The sequence below is a fragment of the Nicotiana tomentosiformis genome, chromosome 3 (assembly GCF_000390325.3).
Source record: "Nicotiana tomentosiformis chromosome 3, ASM39032v3, whole genome shotgun sequence".
Lineage (NCBI taxonomy): Eukaryota > Viridiplantae > Streptophyta > Magnoliopsida > Solanales > Solanaceae > Nicotiana > Nicotiana tomentosiformis.
Genome location: NC_090814.1, coordinates 118,387,250 through 118,410,194, shown reverse-complemented (window position 1 = coordinate 118,410,194; position 22,945 = coordinate 118,387,250). Strand labels below are relative to the sequence as shown.

At 39.0% G+C, this 22,945-nt stretch overlaps 3 protein-coding genes across 3 annotated transcripts; 2 read left to right on the top strand and 1 right to left on the bottom strand.

Moving 5' to 3' along the window:
* Window positions 1–6,361: 6,361 nt before the first annotated feature.
* Window positions 6,362–6,823, top strand: LOC108943601 (interactor of constitutive active ROPs 4-like). Its single transcript, XM_070199069.1, has one exon. It carries the CDS (start codon window positions 6,362–6,364, stop codon window positions 6,821–6,823), a length of 462 nt encoding a protein of 153 aa, XP_070055170.1.
* A 7,463-nt stretch (window positions 6,824–14,286) lies between these two features.
* Window positions 14,287–15,533, top strand: LOC117274475 (uncharacterized). The gene is made up of 2 exons (XM_070199068.1): window positions 14,287–14,683; window positions 15,073–15,533. Exons 1-2 carry the CDS (start codon window positions 14,287–14,289, stop codon window positions 15,531–15,533), a joined length of 858 nt encoding a protein of 285 aa, XP_070055169.1.
* Window positions 15,534–19,941: 4,408 nt separating this feature from the next.
* Window positions 19,942–22,700, bottom strand: LOC138908811 (NAC transcription factor 32-like). The gene has a single exon (XM_070199437.1). It carries the CDS (start codon window positions 21,090–21,092, stop codon window positions 20,133–20,135), a length of 960 nt encoding a protein of 319 aa, XP_070055538.1. The 5' UTR covers window positions 21,093–22,700; the 3' UTR covers window positions 19,942–20,132.
* Between the last annotated feature and the right edge of the window lie 245 nt (window positions 22,701–22,945).

Sequence of the window (22,945 nt, the reverse complement as noted above, 5' to 3'; positions counted from 1 at the left end):
GGTAATCACACCAAATTATCATATAAAAATAAATTCAACAAACAAGGATTTATGCATGACCAATAAAGGATTTACTATGTTCCAATAATTTTTCAATTTAATACATAAGGGCGTCTAAGAATTTCAACCAATATAATTTGCACATATAAACCAAGTAAGTACTCGTCACCTCGCGTACATGGTTTCAATTACACAATTTTCACATAAGACTCAATGCCTAAGGGGCAATTCCCCCACTCAAGGTTAGGCAAGATACTTACCTTTTTGAAGTTATGCCGATATTCCAAAATAGCCGTCTTTCTTGAATAAATCCTCGAGACAGCTCAAATCTATTCAAATTAATTCAATTCAGTCAATACTAATTATAGAAATTAATTCCATATGAAAATACTAATTTTTCAACAAAATCCGAAATTTAACTCAAAAATCGTCCGTGGGGCCCACATCTCGGAATCTGACAAAACTCACAAAATCCGACAACCCATTCAATTACGAGTCCACCCATACCAATTTTATCAAATTCCGATAACAACTCGACCTCCAAATCTAAAATTTTTGTTCTTGAAAAGTTTTGCAAAAATCTTGATTTCTTCCATTTAAATCAGAAATAAATGAATATAACTATAGAATCATGAAATATAATCACTTTCGGATATAGAACACTTACCCCAATCCATATGGTGAAAATCGCCTCAAAAATCGCTTCAATCCGAGCTCCATAGCTCCAAATATGTTAAAAATGGCTAAAACCTAGAAATATAGCTACTGCCTAGGTACTTACTCTTCACGATCGCGAAAAATGCTTCGCAATCGCGAAGCACAACTTTTCTCAGACCAAAATTTTCCTTTCGCGATCGCAGAAAATGCTTCGCGATCGCGAAGAACAAGTGCCCAGCTCTTCCAGACAACTTCTAGTATAATGGGCATAACCTTTAGTACAAAACTCCAAACTGCAAATGACTTAACTTTCTGAAAACTAGTCACCAAGGGCTACAACTTTTATGTTTTGCTCATCTCCCAGTTCCTTATAGATTTCTAGATATAAGCTACCAAAGTTAGTCCTGTGCAACACAAATATCTTCTTAGCGATTTCCAAACTCTTTCCAAACAGCCTGTAGTATATCAACCATAACATTTAGTACACAACTCCAAATGCCAAATGGTTTCATTTTCTGAAAGTTAGACACAAAAGGCTACAACTTTCATTTTTGGATCATCTCCAAATTCCTCATAGATTGCGAGATAAAAGCTTCCAAAGTCGGGTCAGTGCAGCAGGATTTTCCTCTACGCAATCACGAAAAGGCTTCCGCTATCGTGATTCACAGTTTCCAAACAGCAAAATTTCTCTTCACGGTCGCGACTGTTTGTCCGTGATCATGATACATACCTCTGAGGCCAAAAACCAGCAACTAAAAATGGACTAGAAATGGTCTGAAACCACCACAAAACTCACCCGAGCCACTCGGGAACCCGTCTGAATATAACAACAAGTCTCAAAACATATTACGGACTTAGTCGAAACCTCAAATCACATCAAACGATGCTAAAACCACGAATCATACCCCAATTCAAGTTTAATGAAACTATAAATTTCAACTTCTACATTTGACGCCGAAACCTATCAAATCAAGTCCCATTGACCTCAAATTTTGCACACAAGTCATAAATGACATAACGGACCTATGAAAATTTTCAGAACTGGATTTCAACCCCGATATCAAAAAGTCAACTCTCCGGTCAAACTTCCAACTTAAACTTCCTATTTTTGCCATTTCAAGCCTAATTCCACTACGGACTTTCACCAAGGGCTACAACTTTTATGTTTTGCTCATCTCCCAGTGACCGGAGTATTAGAAAGTCGCTTTTGGACTTATAGTTCTCAATGGTGTACAAAATAAAAATGATAGACACGGGCTAATACCATCAAATCTCCCAACAGGTAATAACACATAAATAGGTTTCGGAATTACGAAGCTCACCCATAAGTGGAGCATAATAGGAGGACTCGCCTCGATACCCAAAATCGAATCAAACTAAGGAAAATATTCCTTTATAACAAATCAGGACCGTACCTATAACGACACCATCTGGTGTAGAAGCCTCAGCCATACCATATCAATTATATCAACGGGTCAGGCCTCCCCCTCTAGGGCGCCCTCTACCCGCATGTCCTCTACCCTAACTGACTATGCATGTGGGGTAGTAACTGGGATAGAGCTTGTAGCTTGAGTATTCTGATGAAATCTGCCTCTCCCAAGTCTGGGACAATCTCTCATGATGTGCCTAGTATCACCACACTGATAACAAACCCTCTGTCGGTTCGGCTGCTCATACTGAGTCTATGCCAGATAACTGAAATAACCATTATATGAACCCTGTGTCGGTGGTGCATTAAAAGAACTTACTGGACCACTCCGAGTATTCTGAAATTATTTCCATGACTCCGTTGATACTGGAATGTAGAATTATTAAGGACACGGGAATACCGCAAGTCCCAGCATCATCCCATACAAATCTCAACTCTTAATCATATACAAGTTTCGGAAAACCTTTCAATACCACATAAATACATCTCAGGCCAAAACTGATATAACACATGACCTCGCAATCTGATCGTTGATAGTGGACTCCCCTCACTTGGCGCAAAGCCATAGGACACATTCTGATGATCCACAATACTAACCTTCATCGCTTGTACGACACCGGTCATAAGACACCTCAAGCCATTTATTTGGCGCATGTCATCCCCGTGACAGTTAAACTTGCTTCCTCAAGTGTCTTGGCTGCTAGTATGTACCCTTCGCTAAATAGACATCTCATACGAACCACATAGTCTCTAATACCACCAACTATCTTCAGATCTACATCCACCTCGTGACCCTACCAAGATTATGACGATTAGGCAACTAATTAAACCTTTTTTAGATCGTACTTATCAACCAGGTATCAGAAACTACTGCACCCCCATGTGCACAACTGAATGATCTCTCAATACTTCTCCATCCTCGATCTGGACGACACATGGTAATAATGGTTGAGCAACCCTGGCTCCCTTATAACTCCTTTGTAGTATCACGAACCGTTGGCGCATAGTTGATATCGAGTGCGCAATTTCATACGCGAGTGGATGCAAAAGAACATAAGATATATGCTTCAAGCTAAATAAATGCCGCACAATAAGGAATGAAAGAAGTGGAGATTTTTCTTACTAGCTCTGTAGCCTCTCGAAGATAAGTACAAATGTCTCCGTACCAATCCGCAAGACTCTACTAAACTCGTTTGTGACTCGTAGAACCTATGAACCTAGGACTCTAATACCAACTTGTCACGACACAAAATCCCACCACAGGCGTCGTGATGGAACTTAGTCTCTAAGACTAGGTAAGCTGATTACAATTACAATTCAAGCCATTTTTTTTATAATCGAAACTAACAGCGGAAATAATTATAACACCTTCCCAAGACTGGTAATACTGAGTCACGAACTCTAACTGAATACATGCAATGATCTCAAAGATCGAATATACAATGTTGTTCGAATAAGAGTTGACAGTACAATAAAATGGAAAGACTCCAAGGGACTGCGATGACCAAGCAGCTCTACCTTGAATCCTTGCGATCAACACACTAACTCTGCCGGAGTCCGATATCTCCAATACTTGGCTCTGCACAAAAATATACAAAAATATAACATGAGTCCACCACAGTCGGTACCCAATAAGTATCAAAACTAACCTCGGTGGAGTAGTGACGAGGTACAGTCAAGACACTCTAGTCAAATAACCTGTGCAATATAGCAGTATACAATAGTACTGGAAAACAACTAGCAAAGATAACAACAAAATCAACCAGTGATATAACAACAAGGCAACAAGAATATCATAATTATTTCTCATATGAATAAGGAACACAAGTACAACCAATTAATCAAGTCCTTCAAATATAAATTCTTCACATATTATTCTTTAAGATAAATATCTTTCGAATATACTTCTTTCAAATAAATATATTTTCAAGTAAAAGTCACCATGTGACACCTCATTTCACAATCATAAAAATTACGGGTCTCAGCCCACTTTCATATTTTCCACGGCACCTCGTACCCATATTTCTATCACAACCACACTGACAACTCATGTGTCAATAATAAAATCATCATATTTTTCCCGGCACCTCATGCCCATATTTTTTTTCATAACTACACGGACAACTCACGTACCAAAATATCAATTCATATAAGATCTGCAGGATCAATTTATTATCAATAAAGTAAGTTTACAATTTTTAAACCAAGAAATCATCAAAGAAATGTGTTTATTTTTGAACTCGTTTGGGTGAAGAAAATGACAATAAATTAAAATGAAGCATCCGATGACTACTAATTTGGATATAAAATTTATTAAATTAAAATATAATAGCAATTTCTTTAATTCGAAACAATTCAAATCTCAAAAAAAACAAAAACAGTAAAAACCATAAACACAAATCCTCAGAGTCTTGTACAAAGAGCCAAAGCCAACACAATACAACAAGGAATACAAAAGACATAATAAAATCAAATAATACATCATGAAAGAACACAAGAATTTACATATCACGGAAAAACAACATAACCAAAGGCAAGTGCAACCATAGAAAAATATCAACAAAAGGACACTCCCGAGCTACCGTCTCGTAGTCCCAAATCATAAATAAATTTTAACAAAAACAATGTCCCCAGGCCTTCACAAGTCATCAAAAATCAATCCCAGACATAGCCCACCTTGTCTCGCCACGTGCGCAATAATAAAGTAAATGCCCGCCTTGTCTCACCGCACGCGCATAATAATATTCTCACCTTGTCTCTCCACATGCGCAAACCCACATATATAGCCCGCCTTGTCATGCCGCATGTGCATATATCAATAGTAACAATAGCAGGCCAGAAATCTCGTGCAAACACCCGAACAATCCTCCCAACAATATCATGTGCCAATATTACAACATCTCATAAATTTCACCTTAAGTGCTCAAATATCATAACATATCACAAATTGCACATCGAGTGCTCAAATATCAAAACATATCGCAAATTGCACCTCAAGTGCTCAAATATTTTAACTTGCCACAGAAATCAACAATACTTCATCTTCCACAATAAGGAGACAATGACTCGGCCATAATGTGCACAAAAATCTTAACAAACATGTCCGGAAGCGAACAACTCAACAAAATAATATTTCACAATTTAACACTTTGCCTCAAATATCATTTATGACCTTTATAACTCAATACCAATTGCAATAATATGAACTGGAAAGTAATTCATAAAGGAACAATGCCTTCTTTAATCCAATTTTTTGGCAAATAGATTAATGGCTCCGAGTTTCCCGAGCTCGAAGAAAAAGAAAACAACGAGAAGGCTGGTGCGCAAGCCAAAGTAAAGCACTAGCTCCCGAGCAACAACTTCTGACTTGCTCTATCGGCTAAAGGGCGGGTCTGAGGGAGAAGAGCCTTTTGTTTTTGTGGCCTGCGAGCCGTCGCCCCTCGAAGAGTAGGGGCCTGTTAAACTAGAGATCTGTGAGGCCAATCTGCCTTAAGCTATGGAGGTTGGTGTGGAGGCCTGGGCTGAGGCTTCCCGGGATGCGGGCAGTGCCCCGAAGGAGGCACTCGGCATGATAGACATCACCGAGTCATCGTCATTTACAAAGTCCATGTACAACGAGGTCTAAACGGTGAAAGAACGCCCCAACGAGGGGGCCCATGGAATGGATGACCCCCTCATCTTCTTTGTTTGATGGCGTGGATTCCATCGCCACAAAGTATGTCACCGGTTTAGGTGACTTAGAGGTACCGAGGAAACGTCCGTCCTCGGGGGCAGGTGGGACTAACTCAAGCCCGAGGCTGATCAATCAGTTCCCTACCCCGAGCGCGGATCCTGGTCGAAAGCGATCAATTATTATCACAGTTTCGGAGGATGCCCGAGTTCTTTTCTCCCCCATAGGGATAGCTAGTTACCTCTAGTGCCTAGTTACGAAGGAATACAAGGACAAAATGAATGAGGTATATTCTCCATGCCTGTTCAACGAAGCACAATAGCCACTGAACCGGGTAATTCTCGATAATCCCTAATGATTCCAATTTTTCTTATGATATTCGAACTAATTTTTTGATAAGTCTAATATATTTCCTCGTGTTTGTAGGTTTCGATGCTCCACCATGAGACCTTTCTCCGGTACCAAGACGAGTTGATCCAACTCGAGGCAGAAGCCAAAGAGCTTGCTAGGAAGAGAGACACGTACAAACGTCTCAGCGAGCAACGCGTAGGAGAGGCTAAGGGCTTTCGAGGTGAGTTAGATGCGGCTCGGATGAACATGCCGACATGGTTGAACAGGTAAATATCTTTAAGGTTAGTGACGATAAGCTAGACACGGTGACTAATAGTCAGAACCTACAGGTCAAACAGAAGATTGATCGGATCGACCAACTCCGGGCCGAGATGAGTACAATCAAGGTCGAGGCCAAAGAGTCAAAAGGAAAGATGGACCATTTGGCCTCGGAAAAGGAGACTTCCCGAGCACAATTAGTCTCGGCGGAGGCCCAACTTCGAGCGACGAAGGAGAAGACTGAGACACAGTCCCAGAAAATTGAGGAGCTTCAGTCTCAGTTGAACTCGGTTGTCGCCGATCGAGAGACCCTCGCCGAGGAACTTAAAGCATCCAAGTCGGTGGCTGAAATAACCAAGGCCGATGCCGATGAGATGGTAGCCCAGTACAGAGATGATGCCGAGGCAGCTCGGGACCGCCTGAAAGACGTAGTCGAATATGTGAAGTGGCAGTCCTGAAGGGAGGCCCTCGAGGAGTTTCATGCTCAGGGTTTTGACTTATAGGTCGAGATCGAAAGTTCTAAGGGGCTCGAGGCTGAGGCCGAGGCCAAGAAGTTGGTGTATCATGAGGATGAAGGATACTCCAAAGGTTCGGGCGGATCCGGTAATGAGGCGGGTTACGGCGAAGATCAGGATGTTTAGGTGCCTTGTAGATTTTTCTTTGTTTTTGCACTTTTGTACTTTTGTTGAGGCCGTTTGGCCTTTTTAAAGATATTTTATATATATATATATATATATATATATGCTCTTTTTCCCTTCGACATTTTTTAATCTTATTTCCTTTCGCTCTTTTCTTTATGATCATAAAGATATCGAATGCCTTAGCACGTAATAATTAGGTCTTGTTCGGAGGTTCGAACATGCCTTGTTCTCGATATTATTTTGCTTAAAACTTGTGGGGGACTTGGTATGACTGGAAGATTTTCCCCAAAGTACTTAGAATATTTTAGATTACAATTTTTCGAGGATAGCCTTTTGAACTGGTTTAGAAATTTTGAAGGCCTTATATTGTGGTTACAACTCTCGGACATCTCCGAGCCGTTCTAGGATGGTCGTAGCCTTTCTAGTTCGGCTGTTGCCTAGTGGGCTTGTTACCCCGAGTAGTCTGGGATTACCCAAGACAACCATCCCTGAATGGGGATGGCCGTAGCTTTTAGAGTTTGGGCACTGCCTAATAAGCTTTGTGCCCCCGGGATTCGTTATGCTGGACCATCCGAACCTGCCTTGGGAGGCAGTCCCTGAGCGAGTTGGCCCTTGGGCTCGATGTTTTTAGGGGACCAAATGTAATAAAGAGAGAGAATTTTTAAGGGACAAAATATTTATCCACAAGGTAGAAACTTCCTTTTATTTATGTGCATAATATACAAGGTTACACATGTGTACCAGCTTTGTTGCCAAGGCTCGGGCGGTCTATGTTGGGCACGGTTCATTTGACCGTTTGGCCCTTACAGTAAATCCTATCAATTGAGCCTAGAATATTCGAGCACTAAGTTTCTATCCTTGCTAAAATCATTATCCGAGGGTGATGCCCCCCCAGTGTTCGATGTCGATCATAGAGAAGCCTCAGATAGACAGATACTATTAATGTGATCCTTGACACCGGTGCATAACCGGTCTTTGATTCTGAGTTAGCACGACAGGACTAAAAATTGGTTCAAGGGAAAAAGAGTGCAACGCGTGCTTTCAGGACTAAAAATTGTATCATTCTTTGGAGGTTACTTGCTAGTGTTAGTCCAAAATGTAAATAAAAGAAAATGAATGGGGTCGTACCTCAGTAGTAGTATCGTTTCAAGTGAGTTATGTTCCAGTTGTTCGATAATCGCTCATCGTTTATTGCTCCGAGTTTGTATGATCCTTTTTCGGTGATCTCGATAATTTGATATGGACCTTCCCAGTTTGGCCCTAGCTTCCCTTCGTTTGGGTTCCCGGTACTTAGAGTATCCTTCCTTGACACTAAGTCTCCGACATTGAAGTGTCGAAGGTTGGCTCTTCGATTGTAATACCTCTCGATCCGTTATTTTTGGGCAGCCATCTGGACGAGGGCAGCTTCGCGCCTTTCATCTAATAGTTCCAATCTCGTATTCATGGCCTTGTCATTTGACTCTTCGGTCACATATCGGAACCTAAAACTTGGTTCTCCCATTTCGACCGGTATTATAGCTTTGGCGCCGTAATCCAACGAGAATGGTGTGGCCCCAGTACTAGACTTCGAGGTCATACAGTATGCCCATAGGACTTCGGGCAAGATTTCTTTCCATTTTCCTTGGAGTCGGTCAATCTCTCTAAGGTTTTGGAGTATGGTTTGGTTTGTGGACTCCGCTTGCCGTTCCCACTAGGGTGATAGGGGGTTGATAGGATCCTTTTAATCTTATTGTCTTCAAAAAACTTGCTTACTTTGCTGCCGATGAACTGCTTCCCATTGTCGCACACGATCTCGGTCGGCATTCCGAACCAGCATATTATGTGGTCCTAGATGAAATCAATGACTTACTTTTCCCCGACATTCTCAAATTCCTGGGCTTCGACCCATTTAGAAAAATAGTCAGTCATAAACAATACAAATTGATCATGCGATCGATGTTGGGCAAAGGGAAATAGTCTTTGAGGCAAGCCTTATTCAAATCTTTATAGTCCATACACATTCTTAATTTATTCCCCTTTTTAGGGACTACCACTACTTTTGCTAACCAATCTGGGTACTTAACTTCCCGGATGGACCCAATTTTAAGGAGTTTAGATACCTCATCCTTGATGAACGCATTACTTGACCTCGGACTGGGGTCTCCTCTTCTACTTGATCGGGTGGAACTTTGGGTCCAGACTCAGCTTGTGAGTGGTTATTTCCAGCAGGATCCCTGCCATATCAAGGTGGGACCAAGCGAAAAAATCTATCTTAGCCATGAGGAATTGAATGAGGTTTTTCCTGAGCTCGGGACTCAATCTCGTGCCCAGGTATACCTTTTGATCGAGCGAGTGCTTGATCAGTACGACTTGCTCTAGTTCCTCGATTGTTGAGTTAGTAGCATTGGAATCGTCGGGGGCTATAAAGGACCTGGGAACCGTGTAATCGTCGTCTTCATCGTTCCCCTTCTTGTCTGGTTGGGTCGGGGCCGGTGTAGGTAATAGCTATTTGGCTTCTTTCTTGGCAACCGAACCCAGACCTTTTTTCATTGTAAGTGTGGATAACAGGACCAACTCGTCGACCGCAAACATCTCCTTTGCAGCTGGTTATTCTCTATAAACTATTTTTATCCCTCCCGGCGTTGGGAATTTCATCACTTGGTGCATAGTCGAGGGTACCGCCCTCATATTGTGGATCCACGGCCTTTCGAGCAGAGTGTTGTACCTCATGTGTCCTTCGATTACATAGAACTTAGCTTCCTGAATGGTCCCTGCGATGTTCACCGGTAATGTTATCTCCCCTTTAGTGGTCTCACATGCCATGTTGAATCCGTTTAGAACCCAGATTGCACGCACAATCTGATCTTGTGATCGAGTTGTTCCACGACCCTCGATTTGATGATGTTGGCCGAGCTACCTAGATTAGTTAACATACGCTTAACTTGAGATTTATTTATGAGTACAGATATTACCAGTGCATCGTTGTGGGGCTGCACGATCCCTTCAACGTCCTCATCGTTGAAAGATAAGGTTCATTCCGGCACATAATCCCGAGTCCATTTTTCCCTTGTGATGTATACTTTGGTGCGCTTCAGCATCAGCTCCTAGGGAACGTCGACACCACCAATGATCATGTTAATGACGTGTCGAGGTTCATTCTGCTTGATCTGTTTATTAGAATATCTACTCCTGAAATAATTGTTGGCTCGACCGCTCAGGTAGTCTTGGAGATGTCCATTATTGAATAATCGGGCTACTTCCTCTCTCAATTGTCGGCAGTCCTCCGTTATGTGGTCGTGAGTGCCATGATATTTTCACATTAGGTTAGGATCCATTTGGGATGGATCGGACTGTAGAGGTCGAGTCCACTTGGTGTCTCTGATGCGTCTGATTATGGTCATAATGACAGCAACATCGATAGTGAAGTTGTACTCTGATAACCTCGGTGCTTCCTTAGGCCCGATGGGCCTGTCAAAGCCATTTCTGCTCATGAGTCCCCGATTATTTGACTCCGATCACTTCTCCTTTCATTCCTCATAGGGTTTCGTCCCGATCCGTTATTCCTGCGATCACTGATATACTGCTGATATCGGTCCCTACTTGGCCTTGGTTCACAGTCAATGTCTCTTTTGGGTCTGTCACTGGCTCGAATAGGATAGACAGACCCGGAAGGGGCCCCGAGCTGATCATCTTTGACTTTACTTTTTGACTGATATGGGTTATGCACATCGGCCCAATTCGCGACCAGATATTCTACTAGATTTTCCTTCAACTGCTGCGAAGCCAACGAGCTTCGAGTGTTGAGTCCTTCGGTGAAGGCCTGAATGGCCTAATCATCCGCGACCGGAGGCAGGTCCATCCGCTCCATCTGAAACTGGGACAAGAATTCTCTAAGCATCTCATTATCCCTCTGTTTCACTTTGAAAAGGTCCGACTTCCTAGTCTCGACCTTGATAGCCCCGACGTGTGCTTTTATGAAAAAATCTGCAAGCATAGCAAACGAGTCAATAGAGTTAGGAGGTAGGTTGTGATACCATATCATAGCTCCTTTTGACAAGGTCTCTACGAATTTTTTCAGCAAGACAGATTCGATTTCGTCATCTTCTAAGTCATTCCCCTTGGTGGCACATGTGTATGAGGTCACATGTTCATTTAGGTCAATTGTCCCATTGTACTTAGGAATTTCAGGCATGCAAAAAATTTTAGGGATCAGCTTCGGGGCCGCGCTCGGAGAGAAGGGTTTATGAACAAACTTCTTGGAGTCTAGGCATTCCAATATCGGTGGCGCTCCTGGGATTTGATCGACCCTGGAGTTGTAAATCTCCACCTTCTTGTCGTTGGCTTCGATTTTCTTTTCTCCAGTCTCCACCTGCCTTTGCAATTCCTCGATCATCTTTATTATTTCGGGGTTGGTTCCGGGTTCAACTTTATTTGGCCTATCGTGGCTGGTTCGTTTCCGCGAGTGTTTTCCCGGGATGACTCAGGCTTAAATCTACTGGGAGCGCGGCTTCGGTTATGCAGTCGGGCTATCGCTGCCCACTGAGCTTGCAATATTTCGAAGATCACCCGCAAGCTGATCCCATCTCCTTCACCGTCACGAGCATTTTGAGCTACCGACCGGACTTCCCCCCAGATGTTGTTCTCAAGATCGGTGGGCAAATTCATATTGATGGCCACATGTGAGCTGCCGTCGATCGGGTCTGCGAACGAAATTATGTTAGGATCGGCAGGGGGCACCTCGTTTCCGATCACTATATTTTTGTTCTCACCATGGTGGCCAGACTCAGCATCCGTGTTTAGAGGGGTAGATTGGGAGTTCGACATTTTAATGCAGACCTGAAATCAAAGGCACTTCAAAGAGCAAGTGTAAATTAGGGTGTGTTACAAAAATTTGTATCAAATCACCGCTATTATCCTTAGCCCCATGGTGGGTGTCAAACTGTTTATCCTCAAATGCGGATAACAATTAAATTCACAAGTGGTTTTAAGGATACACAGATTAATTTGATACAAAACAAAAAATTAAGGAGAATTGAAGAAACAAAGGTAAATTAAATTCAAACCACACGAGTAAAATAGTTCTAGCCGTAATGAAAGTCACCCTCGAGTCGGGGTCACCACGGCCGGCACCAATGAAAAGGAGCAAGAGCTAGTGACAGAGAAAATAATAATATATTGCTTTTGAGTGTGTGTTACAATGTGTTTCATGAATTATCAGACCCCCTTTATATAGTAGGGGAGTCCTATTTTAGGTACAACTTTATAAAAGGTAAACAATCTTCTGATTAACTGACTATCGGTTCCTTATCGATACGTACCGAGATCCCCGCCGTGATATCGGACCGGTCACGGATATTTCGGCCTCCAGTTGACTATGCTTGATTGTTCGACAATGTTCTTTGAAGTCGTTCGAGGCTAGGACCGATTCCGGACTCATGACCTCGAAATTCTCGAGGGCAGGCGTCGTGCCCCCGGAAACAAACTCGGTGGGACCTTTGGCTCGATTTCGGTCCCTTGCCACCATGTCTCGAGCCTGAATTATCTTGTCGGAGGCCGGGATGTACCGTGAGCTCGATCTCACCTGTATATAGGGCCTATGCAAAAAAGAAAGAAACTAACCACCTATTAAATTAGTTAGGTTATACTATAATCTGCATTGACTAATTACATGTAACTCCACAGGTTCTCAAAGTTGTTTATAGAAACGAAGGGGTATTGGTTAATTTACTGAAAGTGGAGAATTGCCTATAGCTTTAGGGAAAACAGAAAAAAGAAAACAAAAATAAGAGCGACGAATGAAAAAGGGATATTCATATCTCCTCACCCGATTTTATGCTCTCGCTCTTCAATTCCTTCATTTCCTCACTTTCAAGTTTCTGCATGATGCAATTCAAGCCTTTGTAGTAGCTCGAGTGTAATTTGTCATTCTTTTGGTAATTCATTACTCTATTCTTCCATCAGGAAACATTCAGTTATTATCACTTTATTCTTCCATTGCTTGCCCACGTGATTTGCTATAATTTCAACAAACAAAGTGCATTGGATATTAAAATGTCTCCTTCAATTAAACGTCAATTCTTGAACTTTTGATTAGATTCAATTGGCCGCCTTTGGTAGAAGTGAGCATGTACTGAATAAAGTAAGCTACAAATATTTTCAGGAAACTTTTACAAGTCCCCAACAGTAAAACATCTGATTTCTCTTTGAATCAGATTGAACAGTAAAACTTTTACAGTGTTTGGTATTGAATTTTTATTAATGGAGATAGAAAAGGTTTCTTTACCTCTTCACAAGGGCTCAAGCAGGGCGATCCTCTATCACCTTCTCTCTTTATAATTGGCGCAGAGATTTTATCGAGGTTGTTGAATAAATTACATAGCACCACTGACTTTATTCCTTTTTCTATGAGTAAGAGAGGTCCCCAGATAAATCATCTAGCCTACACAGATGACATTGTGATTTTTACAGAGGGCAAGAGTAAGTCTATGAAGTTGGTTTTAAAACAGATTAAGTCATATGAGAGGTCCTCTGGACAACAGGTGAATAGAGATAAAAGTTTCTTCCTAGCATCTCCTAAAACTTCCCCTTCAAGAATTAACAGGATGAGAGAGGCCACGGGCTTCATGGATCATGGTTTTCCATTCAACTACTTAGGGTGTCCAATCTACATTGGGAGAAAACAAATTGCTTATTTTGATGGACTTGTATCCAAAATAGTTAAAAGATTAAGTGACTCGCAAGGAAAGATATTGTCCTATGGGGGTAGAATGACCTTAATTAACCATGTTCTCCAGGCTATACCTACATATACCCTTGCAGCCATGTGCCCTCCTAAAGGAACTTTCAATCTCATTGAAAAATACTTTGCAAGTTTCTTTTGGGGATTGGATAGTGAAAAGAGCAAGTATCACTGGAGTTCATGGAACAATTTATGCAAGAAGGATGAGGGAGGCACTGGGATGAGAAGACTGGTAGATGTGAGTAACACTTTTGGTATTAAAAGGTGGTGGAATCTAAGAACCAATCACAACCTCTGGAGCTCTTTCATCGTTAGCAAGATCTGCATTTACAAACATCCGGTGGCTAAAACATGGAGAAGTGGGCCATCTCATGTGTGGAAACATCTTTTGGAAGTTAAAGATCAAGCAGAGAAAAATATTCTTTGAAATATCAACAACGGTGATACTAATTTCTGGTGGGATAATTGGACAGGTAAGGGTGCACTTGCAAAAATACACCCTTGTCCAGCTAGGTCCCATAGGAAAAGAGTATCAGATTACATAACTCAAGGAACTTGGAATATGACCAAGCTCTCAGAAGTCCTTCCAGTAACCATGGTGAATCATATTCTAACTGTTCCGATAGGGAAACATGAGCATGAGGATTATCCTATTTGGGCTAAAACTGAAGATGGAAAATTCTCCACCAAAACCGTTTATCAGAAGGAAAGTAACCATAGCTCTCATGATATTTTGTTCCAAAATATTTGGCATAACAAAATCCCTTTTAAGATCTCCTTTCTAGCATGGAGGGTATTACATAGAAAATTGCCTATTGATGAATTAATGTACAAATTTGGGAACTATGTTGTTTCCAGATGCCATTGTTGTAATGCTCCAAAATGTGAAACTCTTCAACTTGTTTTTATTGATAGTGATCTGGTTGTTAAGTTGTGGAATAATTTTGGTGGCCCTCTAGGTATCTTACACCGTAAAAGGCCTATTAGAGCGGTACTGCAAGGATGGTTTGGTACTACACCAGTTAACATGGTACGTAAAATGATCTTAAATATTACTCCTTTGGATATATGTTGAAGGTATGGAAAGGAATTACTTCATGTATATATGGAGACAAAAAGAAGATTGTGTATAGTAGAGTATACCATAACACCTTTTGGATCCTTAGAACAACTCTAAAATTGGCATTTCCCAGCTATAATTGGGATCAGTCTTGGCATAAAATCTGTGAGTTAGTCGAAAGGCTCAGACCTAATCCTAAAACCTTGATTGTTCTATGGGAGTTACCCCCTTAAGGTAAAGTTAAACTTAACACTGATGGGACCTTCCTTCACTCTTATGGTTTAGCAGGTATGGGAGGCATTGTCAGAGATTGCAGGGGGAATATGATAATGACCTTTGCAGTCCCTAAAAGATGCAGCAGTAACAATATGGTTGAAGCTCATGCAGCCAAATATGGTTTGGAATGGTGTATTCAACAGGGGTTTGGTGATATCATTTTAGAGATTGACTCTCTAATAATTGCCAATATACTTATCAAAGACACCGTGGAGAAGTGCAAACTTAAAGCTATCATTCAACAAACTAAGCAGATGTTATGTCAAGCAAATGTAGAAGTTAGACATTGCTGGAGAGAAGCCAATCAAGTGGCAGATGGCCTAGCAAAACATGCAAATACTATACAGGAGTGCATGATTCTTTTTGCATTTCACGATCTTCCGAAAGATGCTAAAGGAGCATACCACTTAGATAAATGGCAACTACCTAGTATGAGAATAAAATATGATAAGGCAAATTTTTATGTTAGTTAAGTGTGCTTTACTTCCTTATTTGCAACTGTGTCAGTAACTTCATGTAATACTGCGCAGAACTTATTTTGTTACTGAGGCAAGGCCACATCCTCCTTATGCGTCATCTCCTATTAGCAATGAAAGCCCAGATATACTAGGAGCTTTATATTAAAAAAAAATCAGGCTTCATCATCAACTTTGCGTTACCGCTGGATTCTCGGTCGACATTTTCTTCTTCTTTTCCAACGATATAAACATATAATTCCTTAAATTTCTAGATTGTTGTGAATTTTTTTTTTTGGGGAATAACAGTTGGAGATATAAATCTAGTATTTGAAACTTCTCTGAAGGAACATATCCTTTCGTATAGATGAGTAACAGAACTTGTCCGAAACAACGCATCCCTTTGTATTCTACTAAGCGTACATTTTTTTAATAAGTAGGACAATTAGATTTTTTTAGAAGGGCAAATGTGTAATTTAACTTTTAAGTTAAAGGTTTTATGTTTTTAATATTATATAGATAGATAAGTTAGAGTATATCTATTTCTATAGGTAGGCCCACCCTAAAGACAAAACCAAGAGCTCGTGAGATCAAAGAGATGGCTCAAGGCAAAAAAAAATAGGTTTCAGAGTCATAAATTATTAAATAATTAACATGTTGTCTAGAAAATATTTTCCTTGAAATATTGTTATTCTTATTGTATTCGGCAGAGATCCATCCTATTTGAAGTACTCTATTAAGGAAAAAATGGACAAGAGTGGGTTGCTCTAGTGGTAAACACCCTCCACTTCCAACCAAGAGGTTGTGAGTTCGAGTCACCCCAAGAACAAGGCGAGGAGTTCTTTGAGGGATGGAGCCGAGGGTCTATCGGAAACAGCCTCTCTACCTCAGGATAGGGGTAAGGTCTGCGTACACACTACCCTCCTCATACCCCACTAGTGAAATTATACTGGTTGGGCACCAAATCACAGGAATTATGATTAAGACTTAAAGTTTCAACAACTAACTTGAAAGAATAATAATGGAGTCGGGTTTGAGCTATGAGAATACGATATCATTGACGCGAATCCGAATTAGTCGAAAAGCCGGTAAAACATATCTTATACAAGGGAAAGGAAACTTCAACGTGTGCGGAAGAAAACCAAAAGACATGGTCAAAAGCCTCCGAAAGGCAAACGGAAAACATAATGATAAAGTGAAAACTTGGCATTGCTACATTTTTCTCTGTTTCTAGCCTTTATTGATTCTGAGGAAGATATATAGAAAAATTCTTTGGCATAATGGACAGCTTATTCTTTCCATTTGCAGTATATATTGTACTCCAGTATCTAATTACTTGGCTGGGATTGAAACGTCGACCTCTAAAAATATATATATATGAGAAAAGAAGACTACTAAAATTGTATGTTTTCATTTAAGCGAGCTTTTGCTCTTCAACTAAAATATGAACCAAAAGAAATTACAAAGAGATTTGCACCCATAGTTGGTTAAGAACTAAGCAACAGATTAACTACTGATATTTTCATGCCTATCTAGTAGAACTGATATTGTCACCAATTATCGAATGGTGATGGTTCTTTTTTCATAATAGCCTTGTCGCAGCCAGGAGCTCTCATTTCTCCCTATTTAACTAAATGAGATCTAGATAAAGGCACAAAAACTCAGTAATTGTTTTTTTATAAGATGTGAAAACAATAAAATATGATTTAGATAAAGAGGAAAGCATAGAAGAAATTGATACATTTATCAAAAAGATGGATTTTAGTGTTGCTTTATCCCTCTACTTTCCTAAAATAATTCAACTATATAGTAGAGTTTAACCACCAAGTTCCTGACAGATTAGTGTGCATAGTAAAAACATATTATCCCAATTTATAAAAAGTATATACACCGAGTAAAATCAGGACTGCAACAAACAAAAATTAGTGAATGGGACTCACAGAATAGTTTGAAAATAGGTGTGATTTTATTTTTCTCAAATATATAGAGGATCTTGTCTACAAGAGCAAGAAGCATATAATAGCATAGTGATAAGTCATATCAGAACATCTTTCGTCTGCATCCATAATCTAGAGTTATTTATGTTTCGAAGATTTACTATAAATCTTTTCTATGCTTCATTAGAGTTGTCTTGTAATCTTGTTATGCATGAAAAAGCTTGGGATGTAGTCGAAGATAGTTAACGATGAAATAGTCAAATATCAATGATCCATCGCCCACGTAGTGACATTGAACAATAAATATTTTGCCTAATTGTAATTTTTTCAATATTTTGTCTTTTTAGTTTTTGTTTGTATTTATGTTGGAACTGCATATGTACTAACAATATATATACTCATCTATAGACATAACAATGATGTTTATGAAACCAAGTAAAACTCAAATACTCACATAATCAATGTAATTATGTCTAAGCATATAAAAGTTCAAGATAAGAAAAAAAGTATTACCAAAATGTATTGAAAGGTAAAAACTAAAACTCAGAAAAGCAAAGGTATAAAGAATTACTTGATTAGGTGAAAACCAACAAATGAAAAATGGAAGGGGAAATCAAGAAAACAAACCAGTGGAATTAACATTTTAAAACATGAACTTGACGGCAAAGGATCCAAATTCAAAACATACTTTTTGGTAAGTAACAAGGAATTGCGGAAGAAGAAAGAAGCATGGTATACATACATTTGCAACATTATGACAAGTGGAGGAATCATATCACTTATCGTTTAGTCATTTTTTCTAGTCACAAAAGCAAGTCATATAATTTTTCAGGACACATCCATATGAGACAAGGAATGGATATCAACTATCTTAAGCAAATCTACGACATGAGGAATTGCACTAAACCCTCTACTGATTCTTAGTTTTTCTTGATAAAACCTGAAATAAACTGCCTTTGTCATTCAATCATATATAGAGTATTAAAGAAAGGGAAAAAAATTACCCGAACATACACTTGACAAAATATTGACAATATCATAATTGCAACGCCTCTCGACACCTACAACCACAAAAAGATTCTGTGAGAACACAGGCAAACACAAATCTAGATACTTGTGTTGACACGGTCGGAAAGATAATATGAGGATTGAGTGAAAATAATATATTAAATACTCAGGGCAAAACGTCAATTTTTCAAATATGAAATGTTGGCTAATTGAGAACTATTTGTAGGCATTACGTTTTTTTTCTCAAAAGTTCTGACTGTTAATAAGAAATATAAAGGCTGGTAATTGAGAGTTGTTTATACTGATCATAGAAACAGCACGACTTTTCATGTACAACTCCTACAAGAAAATCCAGACGATATATAATATTTGCAAACACACAAAGTTACGGTATAACAAAGGAATTAATTTCTGGCTCTTCAGTCAAATAACAATAATTCAAAACTCTGAGCCAGAGTCTATGCAATGGTTGTTTGTGGAAAAAGGGATACGAATTAAAACATGGAAAGATGATAAATTATTTCCCTGCCACGACAAGGTATGTTTTCCCTCACAATTAGTGGTTGTGAGTTGTGACTATTCATGAAGCATGAAGCGCTGGTTGGGCTGTTGTAGGCATTTTTTTTTCTTTTTAGATTAGTAAAGTTTTAATTATTTAGAAGGGTAATTCTATCATTTGACTTTTAACTTTAGGGGTTCTCACTTTTATAGTAATATAGATATAGATAGATAGATAAATTAAAGTATATCTGTAGTCCAGCCTAAAGACAAAAACAAGAGCTCGTAAGATAAAAGAGATGACTCAAGGCAAAAAAAAGTAGGTTTCGGAGTCATAAATTATCAAATAATTAATATGTTGTCTAGAAAATGATTTCCATGAAATATTGTTATTCTTATTGTATTCGGTAGAGAGCCACCCTATTTGAAGTACTCTATTAAGGAAAAAATGAAAAGGTTATTTGGGCGCCAAATCACAGGAATTTTGATTAACTCCGTAACAAAATGAGTAAAATCTTTAAGACTTATTAGAAAAGGATATTTTTTTCAAGAATAACTCGGGTCTTAAAGTTTCAACAACTAACTTGAAAGAAAAATAATGGAGTCGGGTTTGAGCTATGGGAATACGATCTTTGTTGCCTTGTTGGTATGGACCGCTTTACACCTAAAGTGAGATGTCATTGACGCAAATCTGAATTAGTCGAAAAACCGGTAAAACATATCTTATACAAGGGAAAGGAAACTCCAACGTGTGCGGACAAAACCAAAAGACATGGTCAAAAGCCTCCGAAAGGCAAACGGAAAACATAATGATAAAGTGAAAACTTGGCATTGCTACATTTTTCTCTGTTTCTAGCCTTTATTGATTCTGAGGAAGATATATAGAAAAATTCTTTGGCATAATGGACAGCTTATTCTTTCCATTTGCAGTATATATTGTACTCCAATATCTAATTACCTGGCTAGGATTGAAACGTCGACCTCTAAAAATGTATATATATCTGAGAAAAGAAGAATACTGAAATTGTATGTTTTCATTTAAGCGAGCTTTTGCTCTTCAACTAAAATATGAACCAAAAGAAATTACAAAGAGATTTGCACCCATAGTTGGTTAAAAACTAAGCAACAGATTAAGTACTGATATTTTCATGCCTATCTAGTCGAACTGATATTGTCACCAATTATCAGGAACAATAATATTAACACCTTCCAATATTTCATTCATCTCTTCCCAGAATTCACTGTTGTTATTTGTCTGATAATCATTTTCGTAGCCTTGCTCCATCCCAGTCAAAGGTAGACCATATGCTTCTTGTTCCAAGGTAGTCGAAGTTGTATTTGCATCACCCGTGAGCAGGGACATCATATTATTTTGGTTCTCCATACTAACTTGATTCCCGTCATCTGTATTAATCAACAATTGGCTATTTTGGTTATTAGGTCCGCTCAAACAATCATCTAAAGCATATCCTGCGTGCAACATTGTATTTTCAGTGAACTCATTGTGAATCTCATTCCCTTGACTAATTGTCGCCTGTTGCGTTGTGCAGTAGTTATCAGGTCCATGCAACATAGCTTCGATCATCTTGGCAACGTCTTGTTCCTCCATAGTTACCCCATAATTTTTCTCCGATCTTATATTCTTCTTGATTCGGCACACAACAATATCCTCCTTAGTAATATTGTTTTCTCTAAAGAAATCATCCCCGACGAAATATTCTTTCATCAGCCAAATTTTATTGTGCTCTCCTTCTTTACTACGACTAGTTTGAAACTTGAAACATCTTCTAAACCCAACCACAGTTCCCTTACCATTCTTGATAGGATCAATACCTTTTTGGCCTTTCCATGTCCCGTTGGCGTAAGTTCGACGTACCCTTGTATGTTCGCTCTTCTGCTTCTTCAACCGAGTAAAAAAATAGCGAACCTTCTCTTCGGGATGATCAGAAGTTCCAAATATCTCCCATGGTGATTGGTCTCCATAGATATCGGCAAGTTGGAAATTAGGGCATTCACTCGGCAAAGGCTCGCCCTTTAGGAACCTTTTCAGAAAGTTGATCAACTCTGCTTCAGTTGGGTGAAACCGAACACCCATGATACACCCACGGCGTACAGGTAACGTCGACATCGGCATAGAGACAAGTAATTGCCGCAACACAGCAATCCCTTCAACAACGACGATCAAGAGTACTACTATTCTCTCAAGTTTGAAGACAAGAATTATGAAAGTAAACCCTAAACGAATGGCTTGGAAGCTAATTAACGTGAATGCTTAATGGACTATTTATAGATATCTGATCAGGTTAATTCCAGCAGAGAAAATTTAGGAAACAAATTTAAAGAGGGAAAAAAATGTTGATCTTGAGGGCGAGCTTGGGACTCAAGTTACTTCCTTTCGTAATTTTTACAATGCCCTAGTCTTACAACTTAACTAACTTAACAGATTTAAACAGGTGATATTAGTTTCCTTATTTTATTACGTTGGGTACAAGTTTTCTTTTAATTTTTATTTTTTTTACAATTTATTTACTTTTTCTAACTCCATTCATCCAATAGGAAATTTCTAGTCAGTGTTTTGTTTTAACAGAAGAAACGAAATTAAAGAATAATTAACGTACTTCCCTCTTTTTGATTTACAAGTTTTTACTTTAACTTGATTCCATTAATTGTGTCATATATGAAATTTCTAAATTAACAGATTTTTCACAAAAAATTGAAAAGATAGTTAATTTACCCCATAAACCAAAGAAAAGGAAAACGTGTCGTTTGTCAGCTTAAATCAGATCATGAGCTAGCTCTAAATTTCAGAAGTTAGCATCTTGCATATATAAACTTCTTGAAATAGCCTTTTCTTGGAAAACTTAATTCAACAAATCATTGAACATCCCTTATCCAGAAAAAACTCGAACAAATAATTAAGTTAGAATGGCCTCTGGGCCACCAAAACTTGCATCAGATTTTAAAGCCTATATTAAAACTCTCATTTTTTCCCAATTTGGCACCTCAACTCGATAAAAATATTTATGATAAGCCCCTCTTAGAGTGTGTATCTCAATTGCTCGACATGAATACCACGTCATATTCTCAGACCATTTATTATTTGACAGCTGTAATTTGTGGGGGCTGTCTTTTTCAAAAATTAATTTATTAAATTTTTATTTTTTCTCCTCTTTCCCTTCTTTTATTCTTCACTATAGCCCTACCAGAAGAACCTTCCCCCCGCCCAGGCACCATTTCCAATGGTAAAAGTCCAATTCTGATCCATTTAAAGTGGGACTTCACAATGTCGAAAAAACCAGAATCGAAAAAATACCAAGAAGAAAGAAAAAAAATCAGGGTCCAAATTTGAAACCCAATGTCAAAATAAAAGAAAAATCACTATAACTTCAAGAAAAATTACTCTTCTCCTGTTCAAAGCATTTGCTAACCTTTTGTAAAATCAGAAACAATGGGCGTGATTGGACCCCATTAATGCAATGAAAATTGTTGTCCCTTCTGCATCTTTTCGTGTTTGGCTGGCGAAAATTATGCCCAAATTTATACTTCGATATGATATTTTTCGAGCTTGATTGTTGATAATTTTATCCTCTTTGTTAAAATTAGAAGGAGCATATACAAGAAAAAGAAATGGCGAAGAAAAAAATTAAAATGCTTGACTTCATTAATGTGGTAGAATAGAGGGGAGGGGGAAAAGGGAGGTGGAAGTTTGGTAGGGAAGACGAGAGAAGTGGGAGGGAGGGGAAAAGAGAAGGGGAAAGGGAAATGTCTTTTTTTTTTTTGTCTCATTTATATTTTATTCTTATTCTCAAATTTTTTAATAAAAATAATACTATCCACGCGCCTTGGCAGCGTGATTTACACACAATTTAGCCATGTCAGTTGCGCCGCTTCCATATTGTAATGACCCAACCGGTCATTTTAATTTTTAGAATCCCGTTCCCTAAAATAAACCTTTTTGGAGGTGCTTGTAATGATTTATGACTTGCG